The sequence below is a fragment of the Artemia franciscana genome, chromosome 15 (assembly GCF_032884065.1).
Source record: "Artemia franciscana chromosome 15, ASM3288406v1, whole genome shotgun sequence".
Taxonomy (NCBI): Eukaryota; Metazoa; Arthropoda; class Branchiopoda; order Anostraca; family Artemiidae; genus Artemia; species Artemia franciscana.
Window position 1 is genome coordinate 4400781 of NC_088877.1, and position 16112 is coordinate 4416892.

Below are 16112 nucleotides of genomic sequence, written 5' to 3' on the forward strand. Positions count from 1 at the left end.
TTTTTATGTTTCTCTTCTTAGGCTAAGGTCTTGAAAGATCTATGGTTTTTTGCCAAGTTCATCTCTTTTTTTTTAACATTTTTTTCAAGACAAATTTGCCAGTTCAAATATAATCTGTAACTTATTATTTGTTATAAGAAATAGAAAGTAAAATTCATCTGAAGAGGTCTCAATTTTGGCTGAGATTAAATTAAAAAAAAGGTTTTTTTTCACTGAAAGTAAGGAGCAACATTAAAACTTAACACAAACAGAAATTATTCCATAAATGGAAGGGGCTTTCCATGCCTTGCTCTTTATGCTAAAGTTTGGCCCTTGTCAAAACTCTACTTTTTGAAACAATACAATCTTAAGCATAAAGAGCAAGGCATTGAAGAGGGGAGAGCCCTTTCATGTACAGAATAATTTCTGTCCTTTTTTAGTTTTAATGTTGCTCCTTACTTTTAGTTAAAAAAAGCTTGTTTTTTTTATAAATTAAAACAAAATTTGCTAATTAATTTTGACTGATTTATTCAGTATATGAAGGGTTTCCCCCTCCACAATACCTTGCTCTTTAAGCTATAGCTATTAGCACATTTAAAACAGCTTCCTGTTCTAATTAAACCAAGTGTTTCAGTAGATGCTCTTAAAAATTTTTGAAAAACAGTCAAACTTTACCATAAAAAGAACAAGGAGGGGGCAACCCTTTGTATATGTAATAATTTCTTTTTGCTTTTCAAATATTGCCAGTAATTCTGGCTCACTCTCAATGAAATATAACCTCTCCCTCATGGAAATTACATCCAACATAAAGTGCACCCCCATCAAATTTTCAGCAGACAGTTCTATTTTGTTTAGAATCCCCTTCCCTGTAAAATTGCTTGCCCACAATTCAGCCTGAAAAATTCTTCTTAGCATTCTTTCATTTGAATAAGATTTTAATCTCTAATCAGTTTCTTGATCATTCCAGAAATGTCCCCTTCTGTGGAAATTATTCCCTGGTAATCAAAACATGCAGAAAAAAGCCCTTGAGTAATTCCCTCAAAACATCTTTACATGAAAAACTTGGTAAAGAAAATGTCAGACAATTAAAATAATTTCATGTAGTAATTCTGTCAACCCCCCAGTGTAACTTTTCCCCTGGAATATTAATCCCCCCAGAAATTTCCCTCCCTATGGAAGATTGTTCCTATAGAAATCCATCCCAAGCACACACATCCCCCCTTCAAATAAAAATGTCTGTATACATCTCAATAACAATTTCTATACAATACATAAACAATGGGCAAATTTCATATTTTACAGGCATCTCCCCATGGATTGTAGGGGGGCATTTTACACCTTAAGACATAATTATTTGATTGTTCAACTATACTGAACAAAATGGCTATCTCAAAATTTTGATGAGATAATTTTGGAGAAATGATGGGCATGGGAGGGCGCCCAGTTGCCCTTCAATCTTTTTAGTCACTTTTAAAGGGTACTAGAATCTTTAATTTCCATTTGAATGCACCCTCTACCAATCTTCTAGGACCATTATTTCAACCGCCCTTGGGGAAAAATCAGCATAATCAGCTGATTCCTTTGAAGTATCTATTGATATCAAAATTCTGTTTTTTAGAGTTTTTCGCCATAAACTGTTTTGGTTTGACTTCATTTTCTGGTCTCTAGGATTCTTTAAAGTTGAGCAATTTGCTTCAGCATCATTTGAAACAACAAAGTTGCAAATATCTAAGTCGCCATTTAAAATAGCATAATGTAGGGGTGTCCTCCTGTAACTATTCCTCAGGTTGGAGTCTGCTCCCTATTCTAAGATATATTTTGTCACATAAATTTGATTGTAAAATACTTACAGTATTTTGAACTTATTAGTTTTCATAGTTTTTGTTAGATAGTTTGTGGTTTTTCAGCTTTATCCATAAATATCAAATGTTTATGCTGTTTCTTGCTATAGACATAACTATCATTAACTTTGGATCTATTTTATTATTTAAAGCTATTTTTTGTGATTCATAATTTTTATTGCATTGAGCTTTTACCTTAAGATATTTCTACCAACCTGGGCATTAGAATCCCCTAATACAAATATGAAACTTCTGCCTGGGACCCTGTTAATTTCTTTCTTGTACCTGCAAGTAAAGTTTATTGGTTACTGTGGATTAGCGTTTGTTCTTTACTATAATATGCCACTGCAATCATGATCTCATATGTTACACACAGGAAAAAGCAATTGCCTCCTCTTTGTAGCAGGAACTAGTAAAGAACAAACTGCATAGTCATGACTGTCACCCAAGACATCCTTTAAAGTATATTTAATACAACCTAGTAGATCTCTTAACTTTTTCTTTGTAGCTTTCATCACTGAATTACTTTTTAGCCTTTTGTCATAGCACTATTGTCATTGCAGCTGATGTCATCATATAATTTTACCATAACACTGTTTATGGTTGTAAACTTTCAATCATGATGTCATTTATCATCTTGTAGACAAAGATGCATCTTTTTTGCAAAAATTGATTTTATACTAAATATTGTGTTTTGTTATTTATAAAAAGCACTAGATATAGCAAGTTATAGTTTTACAGTATAACATAATTCTTGGTTGTAACCTGTAATTAAGCCATTGTTCATTGTCTTTAATGTGAAGATTCCCTGTAATTTTTTTCTTTACTAGATGACATCATACCCCTCCCTGTCAAGAGATACATGCGGCATATCATGGTGTACATGAAGATGCAGTATGTGTCCAAAATTATATTGTATTTTAATATTTTTTTTTTGTCAATTACAAAAAGGCACTAGATATAGTAAATTCCTTTCAAATCAGCTTTTAAACACCTCTCTGTGATATTTCAGCATCCCACTAGCAGTGACAAAACGCGAGTACAAAAAAGGAATCACATCACTGAGTTTTGAATGAAAAAATGATTCTCCTTGTTAATCATGATGGGTGCTTTAATTCTCCTAAAGAAAGTTTTCTTAAAAAATTTTGACCATTAAAATTAATCAATATCATAGTTACCATTCCTGAATCAGCTCAAATGGTGATTTTCCCTTTTTTGACATTTTTTTCAAAATATAGTTTTAAATTCTTTGTAACTACAAAGAATTTAAAAATGCATTTTGAAATGCTAGACTTTGTTCTTTACTAGATTACAGCAAATGCCGCAATCACAATCACCTTACTTACCTTAGCGGGATGTTTCCTGGAGTGGATTTTCGTCTGACCTCAGTTTTTCTTGAAAATTTGTTTGTAAATAAAATTAGGATAGTTTATGGGCTGCTAATTCCTATAAATTTTTTATTGCTATATTCTAGCTTCCTCATTTCATGCTTTGTTGTTGCACATTTTCTTGCTCTTTTACCATTCTGGCCACTTTTCATGCAGGGTGATATTTGAGATATTAGAACAGGTTTTCGTGAAAAAGCCCTCTTGATGCTGTCAATAGAAAACCTGAGCCATAGAAAATGCATTCAATCTATCAAAATGCTTTTCTAAAAGCTCTTTAGTATGCTAGTCATATTGTTTAACTGTTGATTTGTATTTGTTTTTATTTTTGCTTCTTTTTTTTTTCACCGAATAATTTATGTGGTTTTGTACATTGTAAGGGGTAATAAATTTGTGTATACATTCATGGATGTAACGGTTGCCTAATGTCGTAATTTAAACAAAATATTTTGACTGTTTTCTTCTTTTCAGAGTTTATGTCTTCTGAATTTTGGGCACACAACAAACGCATCAAGGGAGAAAATCTTCAAAATTTTTGAAGCATTTGGAAGAATTCAATCGATTACTATAATACCAAATATGTCGTTCAGTTTTGTGACTTTGGCTGAAGTCTGTGATGCTGAGTTAGCCTACAATAGTCTCCAAGGCTCAGAGATCAACATTGGTTTTAAGCAACATCTGTATCTTTCATATGTTGATCAAGGTATTCAAGAAAACAAAACTATTTTAATGTTGTCTTTTATGCTAAAACATAATTTTATGTGATTGCTTAACTTCACAAAGAGATTCTTGTAATTTTCCACTAAGCTATCTTTATGTTATTCTGTTTCCATAATTGGTCGAATTTACATGACTCTGGTTAAGCTAATTTCACATCATTCCGTTTATTTGATTCCCAATTTCATGCAGTTCTTTCAGAATTCCTTCCAAGTAGCTCTGTGGTTTCCTAACTTCGTATGATAGTCATAATTTTTGACAAAGCTAGCTATATGTGATTCCATTTTTATGGTTATCTACCTTCATATAATTCTCGTCACTTTCTGCTGTAGTAACTTCACATGATCCTGCTCAGAGTAGACTCATGTGCACACCTGGTATGTTAGAATCTGCTCTCCTTAAGAGAGCAATAGTTGTGTATTTCTTCTTGAAAACTGGTTCTATTTTTTTTCTGAAAATTGGCTTAGTTAGAATTTTTGTCTTAAAAAAAAGAAATAGATAGACCATGACTTGGGAAAATTCGTTCAGAGCCTTAATTTTGGAAGAAACCATTTTTCATATGAGTGACATCACGGGGATAAAAATACGAAAGTTTTTTTTTCAGTCAACCGTTCTGAATTAAGCTGATAGAGACCATCAATAATTTAATAAAACACATAAAAATAGAAAGAAAAATTCTTAATTTTGTAATCAGTTTTGAATTTATGTTTGAAATGTATAAAGAAAAGAGCACTATGAAAAGACGAGGATGCTGTTTATCAAGAGTATAAAACGAAAACTAAGTACTACAAAATCCGCAGTTAGAAGACATGCGACAGCAAGCGCAATGAATTCTATGGTTTGAAGAAAAGCAACAATGGACACTGATAATTGTGATTTTGCTTGGTGAAAGTATTGAACCTGTGGTAATATCAATATACAATATCCAATTGGAGAAGTGTTTGTCCAGTAGCCTGAACCATCCAACGTGACAAGAACAATTCAGGCAGCTAAAGCAAAAAGTGTGCAAAAAATGCTCAGGTAATGATGATACTTCATGGACTTAAATCCCAAGAGCACTTTGAAGATCTGCAATAATGAGCATCACAACTAATTGCAAATGAAAATGAAGCACAATAAATTACATGGTTAGCAGACATTGGGCAATAATCATCACAATAAATCACTTATTGAAACTATGCACAACAAAATATGTGGTTGGAAGACATGTCACACCAAATTTGAGGTTAGACAACCACCGAAAAGAATTACGTATATATAAGCCTACCGCATATACCATGAACTTACGCAAGAATTTTTTAATTCAGTTGAAACTGTGGATTTTCCATCCATCATTTAAAAATTAAAGCGCAATTTAAATATTTCAGAGTGCTGATAGACCTAAAACGCCTGATTGCTACTGAATTATGTAAGAACATAATTAAGCCAAAATTAATTGCTGAGAATGCAGCTGAAAATAAGTTCACATTAATCTTTGGTTAGAAGGCAAGCGACAGCAAGAATCACATACAGACAAGCTTGCTACATGTCTAGCCCTAGGTACCGAGTGAAGCTTGGTGTCTTGGTACTATTATTTTAAACCGAGAAAAAGAGATTTCTATATACAAATTTGAAATAACATGCAAAGTAGAAAAAAAATCTAACAAGGAAAGAAGTGCTTCTATATTGATGTTCTCACAGTTTTGTTGCTCATGAAATTACATATTGTAAGATCATAAATCAAAGTCTGTCTAGCTTTCATTGTGAATTAGTCAATTTCTTTCGTATAAATAAAGATTTCTTTGCTCAGGGCGAGAGACAGGTTAGATCCTACAATAAATATATAATTGAATGAGGGGAATCTTTTGATATCAAGGAAAACAGCCGAAACCAGCAATATTTCTATTTAATAGTTGAAATCTCGCTAAATCTTGATTAATGAGTACAAACGTTGTTGAAACTTGAGTTTTCAAAACTCTGAAGTTACAATAAAAAAAATTAAAAAGAAAAAACAGAAAAGCAGTAACTTGATGACTCTTGTTACTAAAATTGTTATGATAGGTGGAGTCATCAAACTGAGTCGAGGTTTCAAAACTCTGAAGTTACAATAAAAAAATATTAAAAAGAAAAAACAGAAAAGCAGTAACTTGATGACTCTTGTTACTTAAATTGTTATGATAGGTGGAGTCATCAAACTGAGTCGAGGTTTCAAAACTCTGAAGTTACAATAAAAAAAAAATTGTAAAAAAAACGACAACAGAAAAGCAGCAACTTAATGACTCTTATTACTAAAATTGTTATGATAGGTGGAGTCATCAAACTGAGTCGAGGTTTCAAAACTCTGAAGTTACAATAAAAAAATTGTATAAAAACGACAAGAGAAAAGCAGCAACTTAATGACTCTTATTGCTAAAATTGTTATGATAGGTGGAGTCACCAAACTGAGTCGAGGTTTCAAAACTCCGAAGTTACAATAAAAAAATTGTTAAAAAACGACAACAGAAAAGCAGCAACTTAATGACTCTTATTACTAAAATTGTTATGATAGGTGGAGTCATCAAACTGAGTCGAGGTTTCAAAACTCTGAAGTTACAATAAAAAAAAATTAAAAAGAAAAAACAGAAAAGCAGTAACTTGATGACTCTTGTTACTAAAATTGTTATGATAGGTGGACTCATCAAACTGAGTCGAGGTTTCAAAACTCTGAAGTTACAATACAAAAATTGTAAAAAAACGACAACAGAAAAGCAGCAACTTAATGATTCTTATTACTAAAATTGTTATGATAGGTGGAGTCATCAAACTGAGTCGAGGTTTCAAAACTTTGAAGTTACAATAAAAAAATTGTAAAAAAAAAAAACAACAACAGAAAAGCAGCAGCTTAATGACTCTTATTACTAGAATTGTTAAGATAGGTGGACTCATCAAACTATATAGGATATAGGATTATAGGATAACTCTAAAATCAACTATTAAATAGGCGGGGCCTTTTCTTTGCCCCAACCGTGCTGTTATCAGTTTCTTTTTCCAAAAAGGCTGTCATCCACTCACTCTCTGCTAAGTTATCCACTGGTGCATTTGGGTTTCCCAGACTTCCGGGTTCAATTCGCTTTTTATGTTCCTCGGGATAATCCTTAAAAAAAAAAAAAAAAAAAAAAATCAGAATTCTGAAATAAAAGATTGACGAAAGAGTACCGATACAAGACCAACATTCTTTCTTCTCTTTTTATGATTTCAATTCTAATTTTCTACATATTACATACGTTAGACCGTTTTCCTTTTTTTTTGGCTTTATTAATTTGGCTAATATATCAAGCATATCATGTCAGTGATCCCCATCCTAATCTGCTTCGTCTGCCAGTTCACTCTTGCGATCCCCAAGAATTGTTGATCCCGTGTCATTTTAGTTATATTTCTATTGGATACTAGCCTGTTTAATGTTTCATATCACTCCTAAATATATCATAGTATTCCTAGACATCCCTACACCACATTTAACCTGTCCAATATGATATTTTTTGTCAACGAAATTGATATTTCAATAAAAATAGTTTAATGAGCATGCATCTTCACTCGCGTGTAATGTTTTATTCTATAAAAATTATTAATAAGAGCAGTTCAGTTTCAGTTCAATCGGGTTTATTAAAAAAAGAAGTATAACAGTCACAACATACATAATCTCTCGTCTCTATGCAAAGAATGCATGCTGAGTCCCTTATCACCTCAAAAATAAATACACACTATGGCTCCCCCTCCACTCCTCGATACAACCATGGTCCCTACCAACAAAACCATCCTTACAAGTCCCCACCTCTTCATCCAGGAGGAAACCACTCCAATCCCCACACAATAAACCTCAATAAAGGTTAAAATCACTTTTCTATTTAGAATCTTTATTCAAATTAAACTAATTCAAAACAAGATAATTTTTTATTCTCTTTTTGAAAGAACCAAGGGAGCTCCTACCTCTCAGTTCAAGCGGTAGGGTATTGTAAGCTTTAGCACAGACGATGTCAGGCGGAAAATCCGACCTCATTGTTGGCGTATGTCGAATATGGATCTGTGCAGATAGTCTTGTAATTGGAAGATGCTGCTCAGATGCCAAACGGAATAGATTCCTAAAAGGCGGTGAAAGAAAGCCGGAGAGGAATCTGAAAGCAAAAACAAAGCAGGAAAGCTTAAGCAGCGGTTTCAGCGAGAGATAGTCTTCCGTGTGTTTGATGATCTTCAAGGCATTCTTGTGGATGGAATCCAGTTTTTTTTAGATGGGATTAGAACGTCGACTGCCATACCTTTGCGCAATACTGTAAGTGGGGTTTAATGAGTGCATTGTAGAGAAGGTAAGGGTTTTACGTGGGAATGTGTGCTTCAGTTTCTTCATGATACCCAGATTCCTTGAAAGCTTTAATTCTACAGCATGGATGTGCGGAAGGAAAGAAAGGTTTTCATCTACTATTATTCCTAAATATTTTGCACATCCATTTGCTGGTCGTTGAACCTTTACACGAGACGTCACAATTCCTGTTATTTCTGGGTGAAGGGTTCCTACCCTAGAAAATAATAGGATGCAAGATTTTTTGACATTGATGACAAGTTTGTTGGCATCCATCCACAGATATTTCTCTTCTATGATGTTTTCAATCTTCCGCTGGAGTGAAGGCATATTGAGTCCGCAGCAGGTCATTGTAGTGTCGTCAGCGAATGCTATAAGTTCATCTTGATCGTTAGTAATGTCCTCAGATGTTTGATCAAAGCATAGGTTGCAGCATTTTGGATCGTCATGATTCGGGTTAAGGATACGAGTTAGGTCATTTAAATGGACTAAAAACAAAAGAGGACCGAAGAGACCGAAGATAGATCCTTGGGGCACACCAAATTTCACAGTAGTGTCGTTCTTCGGGTCGTCACCAATGTAGATGCACCTATTTTCAAGGTAAGATTCAAACCATTGTAGAGCTATCCCTCTTACTCCAATATGTTGCAGCTTTCCCAGTAAGATTGTATGATCCATACTGTCAAATGCTTTCTTGATGTCAATCAATATAGCAACTGGCAGAAGATCTAAGTCATGTGCTCTGTTGATGAATAAGCTTAAGGATGCAGAGCGTCTTCTGTTGAATGACTAGATCTGAAGCCGAACTGACGACTATTAAAAAATCCTTTTTTTTTTCGAGAAACTGGTAAAGTAGTCTTTGTAAGGGTTTTTCAAAAACTTTTGAAAAAACAGATAGTATTGGTATGGGTCGGAAGTTCGATGGATCGTTATGAGGGCCACTTTTATGCAGAGGGATTAGTCTTGCTTTTTTTAGTATCGAAGGAAAAACATCACTTCTTAGAGACAGGTTTATCAAATAAGTTATTGGCTCTAGGATAGAAGTGAGGACTGCTATCAGGGCTTTCGTGTGTATCCGGTCAAATCCAGATGCTGATGTGCCTTTCAAGGTCTTCACAATTAGCTCTACTTCAGTTGATGTCACAGGAATTATTGCCATTGATTTGGTGCAGGGTGAGCCAAGGCAATACTTGTAGGATTTCTGGGGACTTCTCGCAGAATTAAATGTAATTCCTCCTATCGCTGCGAAAAATGTACTGAGTTCTTTTGCAAGCTGAGTGGGTTCTGTAAAAAGTCGTTGACAAAAAGTATTGGAACATGAAAAAACATGTTCAATTTATTGAACATGTGCTATCATTTCAGGCTCATTGAAGATGTGCCAATTAACTTGTCAGTTTTCGCCAGAACAGTCAAACCATTCTTCCAATACAGTTTTTCGAGTCACATCGAACTGCAGAACCAGAAAAGTATTCATTACAAAAGCTATTGTAAAAAGAAGTACCTTTGCAAAACTAAAAATAATCCTTTGTTTTTGTCACAATAATTGTAAGTAGCCTATCTATTTCTTTATTTTTTAAAGTTTTGTTTAACTAATTATGATTTTGAGTGCGTGTGTGTGTGTATTTTTTTATATTCATGACCGAAAAAAAGGTCAATCTTATTTAATTCCTTTTTGCTAAAAGGTTATATCTTTTTCAATGCACCAGTATATGTGCCAAATATGCACTTATGTCTTTTAATGAGAAATATGTTTCAGTCATAGCCTGAATTATTTAAGAATGAAATATTTGTTTATTGATCTAACATCAACACTTTTGGCTAAGTGATATGCCATAAGCGACATAAGCGCCTTACTTTCTTTTTTGCAAGCTTATATCTGCTTGTTTAGTTAACCTACCTTTTGATGTCAATTCACAGTTCAAATTTGCAAAATCACCTGTTGCTTCCAGACGTATGTACTCATACAGAACATGAATCCCATCTGTCACCATTTGTCTTTTCCTGATCACTAACAGTACTGATTTTTTCACCCTAAGACTAAATAACATGTCAATTCTGTTTCAAGTGTCCTAAATTTCGCTGTTTTACTATGTTATGCTCCTTAAGAATGTATTACTGTTACGTTCAAAGAGGTTCAGCACTTAGAGATAAAGCCAAAGTTTAGATGGGATGAATCAGTCAAAATACGGAAAGCACGTGTTCTGGTAATATTTTTTGAGAGTAGGGGTTTATCAAGGCATTTGAGCAGGGTTGAGAAGGCTCCCTTTTTTTCAATTGTCTTTGAGTATTTTTATGCAGTTCATATGTTTCAAAAATCACTGATCTGTGGTTAAATTTTGTTAGGAAAACTCAAAAATTTACACCAGACGGTTTATAACGTTTAGTTCCACCTCATTTGATTTTTAATCAAAGCCAAGTAAACGCAAAATAAAATTCTTAGTCTTCTGTGTTTTGTCTGAATTTTCAGATGAAAGTAGTAAAAATTATGTATTTTCCTTGACAAAAAACGTGCGTTTTGTGTCCATGTGTATGAAGTTTTGTGTCCATAGAATTATGTTTTGTGTCCATGGACAAAAATTGTCCATGTGTATGAAGAAGGTAATACATAACGAAAACTTAACATCGCAGTAAAAAGTGAGTGGGCCATAGATTCCTTTGTGTTTTGAAATTTAAATTTTTTTTTAGATTTTGACCCCCAAGTGCTGATGAATGATGACAAAAAATTTGCAACACCAGAAGGGCTTTTCCTAAAAGAGGAATTTGTATCACCAAGTGAATCTTGTTTCCTCATGAATCAAATTGAATCAGCGAGGCAGAAATTAATTGGTGAGTCACTTTATGACTCTTCACTTAATAAATTTGTTCACACTGCTAAGGCTGTACATTAGAGAGAAAACCCCTAACATTTTTGCAAAGAAGATATGCACAATATACGCACGCAGATTGCTCTTTGCTCAATTATTGTTTATGCAGTACTAAGGACGTATATCAGATAAAAAAAAATCCAATATTGTCGCAAAGGAGAAATGCACAAAAATCACTCTCCGCTCAATAAATTTTCGCACATTACAAAGGCTGTATATGACATGGAAATCTCCCAACAGTTTTGCAAGGGAGATATGCACAAAATATGCACACAAATCACTATCAACTCAATAAATTTGTTCACACTAATAAGGTTATATATCTGAGAGAAATCCCTCAACTGTTTTGTAAAGGAGATATGCTCAAAATTGAACATGAATCGCAGATGATACTATTTTTGGTATAAGTACTATTTTGGTATTCATGGCAATTTCAAATACATACTAGAAAAGGACTGAGTTTCTTCTGTCATAAATGAACTAGCATGTAGATACAGTAGCCTTACTGGGGAAATTATATTGGGGAGTTTTTCTTCAAGTATAAAAAAGTCAATGACTTTTCGCCTTATTTTTTTATATATTTTTTTATTATTTCTTATTTTTTATGTGAAAAATATTTTTCATATTTGGTTATAACTTCACTGAACATATCAAACAGATAAGAAATAATTGGGGTTGAAATTTCAGGGTCCACTGACAAAACTATAGCTGTCAAATTTATGGGTGCCCGCTACTGCCAAACATTGCTTGGGTCCACATGGAAGTTCCTTAGCACATGCTAATGAAACTGAAAAAATAATAAATACAATTCTCAAATTCGGAAAATCTTGTTTTCTGGGGGGGGGAGTAAAGCCTAGAACCAAATATCAAATATCAAAAGTGACCCCTTCAAAATTCTAGCTAATGTTTTGTGTGGAACTAAGAATCTACATATGAAAATAAAATCACATATAATGACAATAAACTTCTTCAATTTCTTAAAATCCACTCCCGTTTTCCCAGCCCCTATCCCTTCCAAAATGCTAGTGAAACATATTAAACTCCTTGGTGTCATAATTTCTAATAATCTTAAATAGGAAATACGGTTCTTAATGGCGGGGCTTCACTTTTCCATCATTATAATATAAATGCTAAACTGGATCCTCAAAGTCATTCCTGAGATATTGTAAATCTGCTATTTTTACAAACCGGCACCACACATTGTCTTTCCATTTATCTTATTTTTTAACTATAATAAATTATAATTCCTACATGGGTTTCTAGCAGGAGAACACTGGTGATGAAACATTTCACCCTCCCCCCTCTTCAGCATAACATTTTAAATCCTCTTTCAAAAGTAATCTATCTTTACTAATCAAAACAAAATCAAATGAAGAAACAGTACAGTAATCAAACTGAGCTATGTCGTTACACTGCAAAAGAACTTTTGAGGTCAAAAATCGTTCTGAACTGAGCTAAAAACAGCTGTATTTTCTTGGTTAATTAATGATGGTTGTGAAGACATCCAGTTTTGTAGTTGGTCACGCAGACGAAATTGCAAATAAAGTGTAGGCGATGGTTTTTCAGTCTTAGGAGATACGATAAGATGTTCATTTAAAAAAAAACACAATCACAAGACCACAAAGGGCTGAATTCGGACTTTGGAATCGAACTATCATAAGACAGCACGACAACTGGCAAAAATGCCTGAATAACAGCGAAAAATAAAAATGAATGATCATTCCTAAGTCAATAATTCAACTGTAAAAGGTCGATTAAAAAGTTAAAAAGGTAAAAAACTGGTCAAACTAGACTTTGAAAAAATTAAAAGAGATATTAGACAAAACAAGAAAATAAATGCAAAAACTTGGGTTGCACCATTCTCCAATAAAAAAAAGTAGAAACTAATGGGATATTTTATTAATTTTTTCTGTAATGACGGAGACAAAGGTTCCCTCATATCTGAGGTAACGCAGCGAATGGGGGCCAAAATAGGGATGGGCTCAGAAATAGCTCGAGGCAGCCATAATCTGGATGGAGAGTGATGTTTGAGGAAAATACTTGCCGTGCGAGGGTTTTTCATTACATTTTTAGAAAACGGAGGCACTACGGAATCCTCCTGCGATCAAGGATTTCCAAACTAGCTTTTTTTAGGGGCAAGGAGTATGTCACTCATGTTCAATCATGACTGAAATTGAACGTGTGAGTAATTGAACATGTTCAATCTTGTTCAAGATGCAGACGGACAAAATACGTTTAAATCTTTAAGAAATGAGAAGGGGGGACGTCAAATTTATTTAGGAGCTTAAGGAGACAGATAAACTCATTAGCTCTATGGATGATATATTTAACATGGATGTCCCACTTTAAAATAGAAGAAATCGTGAAACCGAGTAATTTGAAGGACACAGAAATTGCAGTAGGGATAGGATTAGCAAAATGGGGTGAGGATTTGAGGAAACTAATTGACATTATCATGGACTTGGAGGAGTTTACTTTCATGTCTAAGTCCGAGGCATTATCTTCAATTTTACTGAGGGTGCTTAAAGGGTTACTTATTAAATTTCTGAAGCAACTTTCAACAATCGTTAGGTCATCAATAAATTTCCATCGGCCAGGAACTTCCTTCGCGAGGCTGTTGATCATGACTGAAAAAAGGGGGCCTAGGAGAGTACCTTGGGGTATGCCAGTGTAGACAGGGAGAGGGTTTGAGTAATGGTTCTAGTATTTAACCACCTGCGATCTATTTGTTAAAAAGGAGGCAACCAATTTTACCAGTAAGAGATCGATATTGAACTCGCTGACTAATTTCTCAATTAAAATATTGTGGTTAACATGGTCAAATGTTTAAAGGGTTCAGAGTTACACTCAAAGGATATTGGGTATTGAGGGCGTGGTTAAAGGGTATTGAGGGTACTTATTAAATTTTTAAAGCAAGTTTCAACAACCATTAAGTCATCAACATATTTCTATCTGTCAGGAAATTCTTTAGTGAGGCTGTTAATCATAACTGAAAAGAGCAAGGAATGTAGGAGAGTACCTTGGGGTAAGCCAATGTGGACAGGGAGAGGATTAGAATAATGATTCTGGTATTTTAAAACCTGTACTTCATTTGATAAGAAGGAAGTAATCAATTTCACCAGTAAGGGATCAATTTTGTATTTGCTGACAAGTTTCTCAACTAAAATTTAGTGGTTAACACGGCCAAAAGAATTTTGAAGGTCAATGGAAATTAAATTTGGCCAAGAATTAGTCTTTTTTGAAGATTTTCCCGCTGTTATCGACAAGAGGAACGAGGTAGTGGGAAGAAAAAGCGGATTTTAGATTCTCGAATTGCCTCAGGTCACTAGAGGTGGGATTTTTTCCTTTAGACAATCTGCAAGGAATCCTTCATAAAGTTTTGAGAAAATAGGAGTAATAGTAATAGGACGAACGCCTTCAAAACCAGGCTTTCCGTTTTTCTTTTTCAAATGGGTTAAAGAAATCCTGTTTCCAAATCATTGGAATTCGCCCAGACTCTGTAATCTTGTTAAAAAGGACAGACAAGGGCTTAGAAAGGAAGTCACTGAAAGCACTAATAAGAGGCAATGGGATATCCAAAGGACAAACACTTGTTTTGTCTTAATTTTCTAATTTTTCTCTCTATCTCAGACGGGGAAACGGAGGGAAAAGAAGGGGAAAGGGCACTTGTTAGTAATTGATCAGACAATGCTGGAAGGATCCGGACAGTAGAAGCGAGGAGTTCGTTTAGATTATTGGCAATAACATCAGGGGACTCGGGTAGATCGAAGTTAAGCTGCTCAAGTCTCCTGCCACACAGCTTTTTAACCTTGGAATGCCAATTTTTGGCTTTTTGGTTAACAATTCTTCGACCTTATTTTCGTAGTACGATAAAACTGATTTATGAATTTCTCTTTTAATTGATTTTCTTTGTTTATGAGCTTCATCCGGTTTACCATTTCTGAAAAGCTTCAGTTTGGTTCTAATTAGCGTTTTTATAGTTTGATTAATAAAGTATTTATCACTGGAACAACTTTTAAATCTTTTTTTCATGATATTTTTTTCTGGATTTAATGTCAATCAGTTAGCTTTTTGTGGAAGTTAGCCATTTTCTCATCAAGATTTTTTAAATTATAAATATCAGACCAATCTTCAGTATTCAGCCACATACCAAAAAAAGAAGACCAGAATTTTGAAGAGGGTGGTAAGTGCCTATGGCACCTATTTTTACATTCGTGATAATTTCAGATGGGCGGTGTTTTCTTTTTTTTTCGTCTGGAAAATCCTTCAAAAACAGTTGCTTTGACAAAAAAAATGATGATGTTGATCTTTTTGGGAGTGTAAAATAGTCCATATTCATCTGCTCTTACGTTCATATAAGTTGTATCTTCCATGGCGGGGCTTCTCCTTTTTAAATATCCCACGATTATAGCATGAACCGTCACACTTTGGTTTTCCATGATAATGTACCACTGAAAACAATACTGTTGGGATTTTTGAGACGGAAAATTCCTAATAATTTTTGCCCTATTCTGATTAGCCTTATTCTACTTGCCTTACTCTGTCATGCAAACAGTTTCTTTTATTCCATGACTGCACCTTTCCAATTATTCCATGATTTTAGTATAAACGTTAAACTTTGTTTTTATGGGCGTTTTCCTGGAAAAACGATGCTATTGATTTTTTTTAGGAAAAAAATCCATGCTTTTCTGTCCATTTCTCACACCCATAGCAACCAATTTCATGGCAACACACACCTTTTCAAATATTCCATCATTACAGCATGAATGCAATACTTTGGCATTCCATGATAATTTGGTACTTAAAACAACATCGTCGACTTTTACTTAGGCATGTACATATCAGTATATATATCAATACACATTATACATACATATCAATATATATATATATATCAGTAATTATTATTTTAAGTTAAAGTTGCTTCGAGAAATCTCATCCCCCCATCCACAACCACAACCTAGCACATACTTAAATGAGGATTTAAAAACGGTCGCTGGAATGACAGGAAAGT

At 34.0% G+C, this 16112-nt stretch overlaps 1 protein-coding gene across 1 annotated transcript in view; it reads left to right on the plus strand.

Annotated features, from left to right (window-relative positions):
- Positions 1–16112, plus strand: part of LOC136036724 (alkylated DNA repair protein alkB homolog 8-like) — a 65670-nt gene that overhangs the window by 2232 nt on the left and 47326 nt on the right. The window contains exons 2-3 of the mRNA XM_065719072.1: positions 3677–3908; positions 10920–11060. Coding sequence (XP_065575144.1) covers positions 3677–3908; positions 10920–11060 — 373 coding nt within the window. The remainder of the gene's footprint in view (positions 1–3676; positions 3909–10919; positions 11061–16112) is intronic.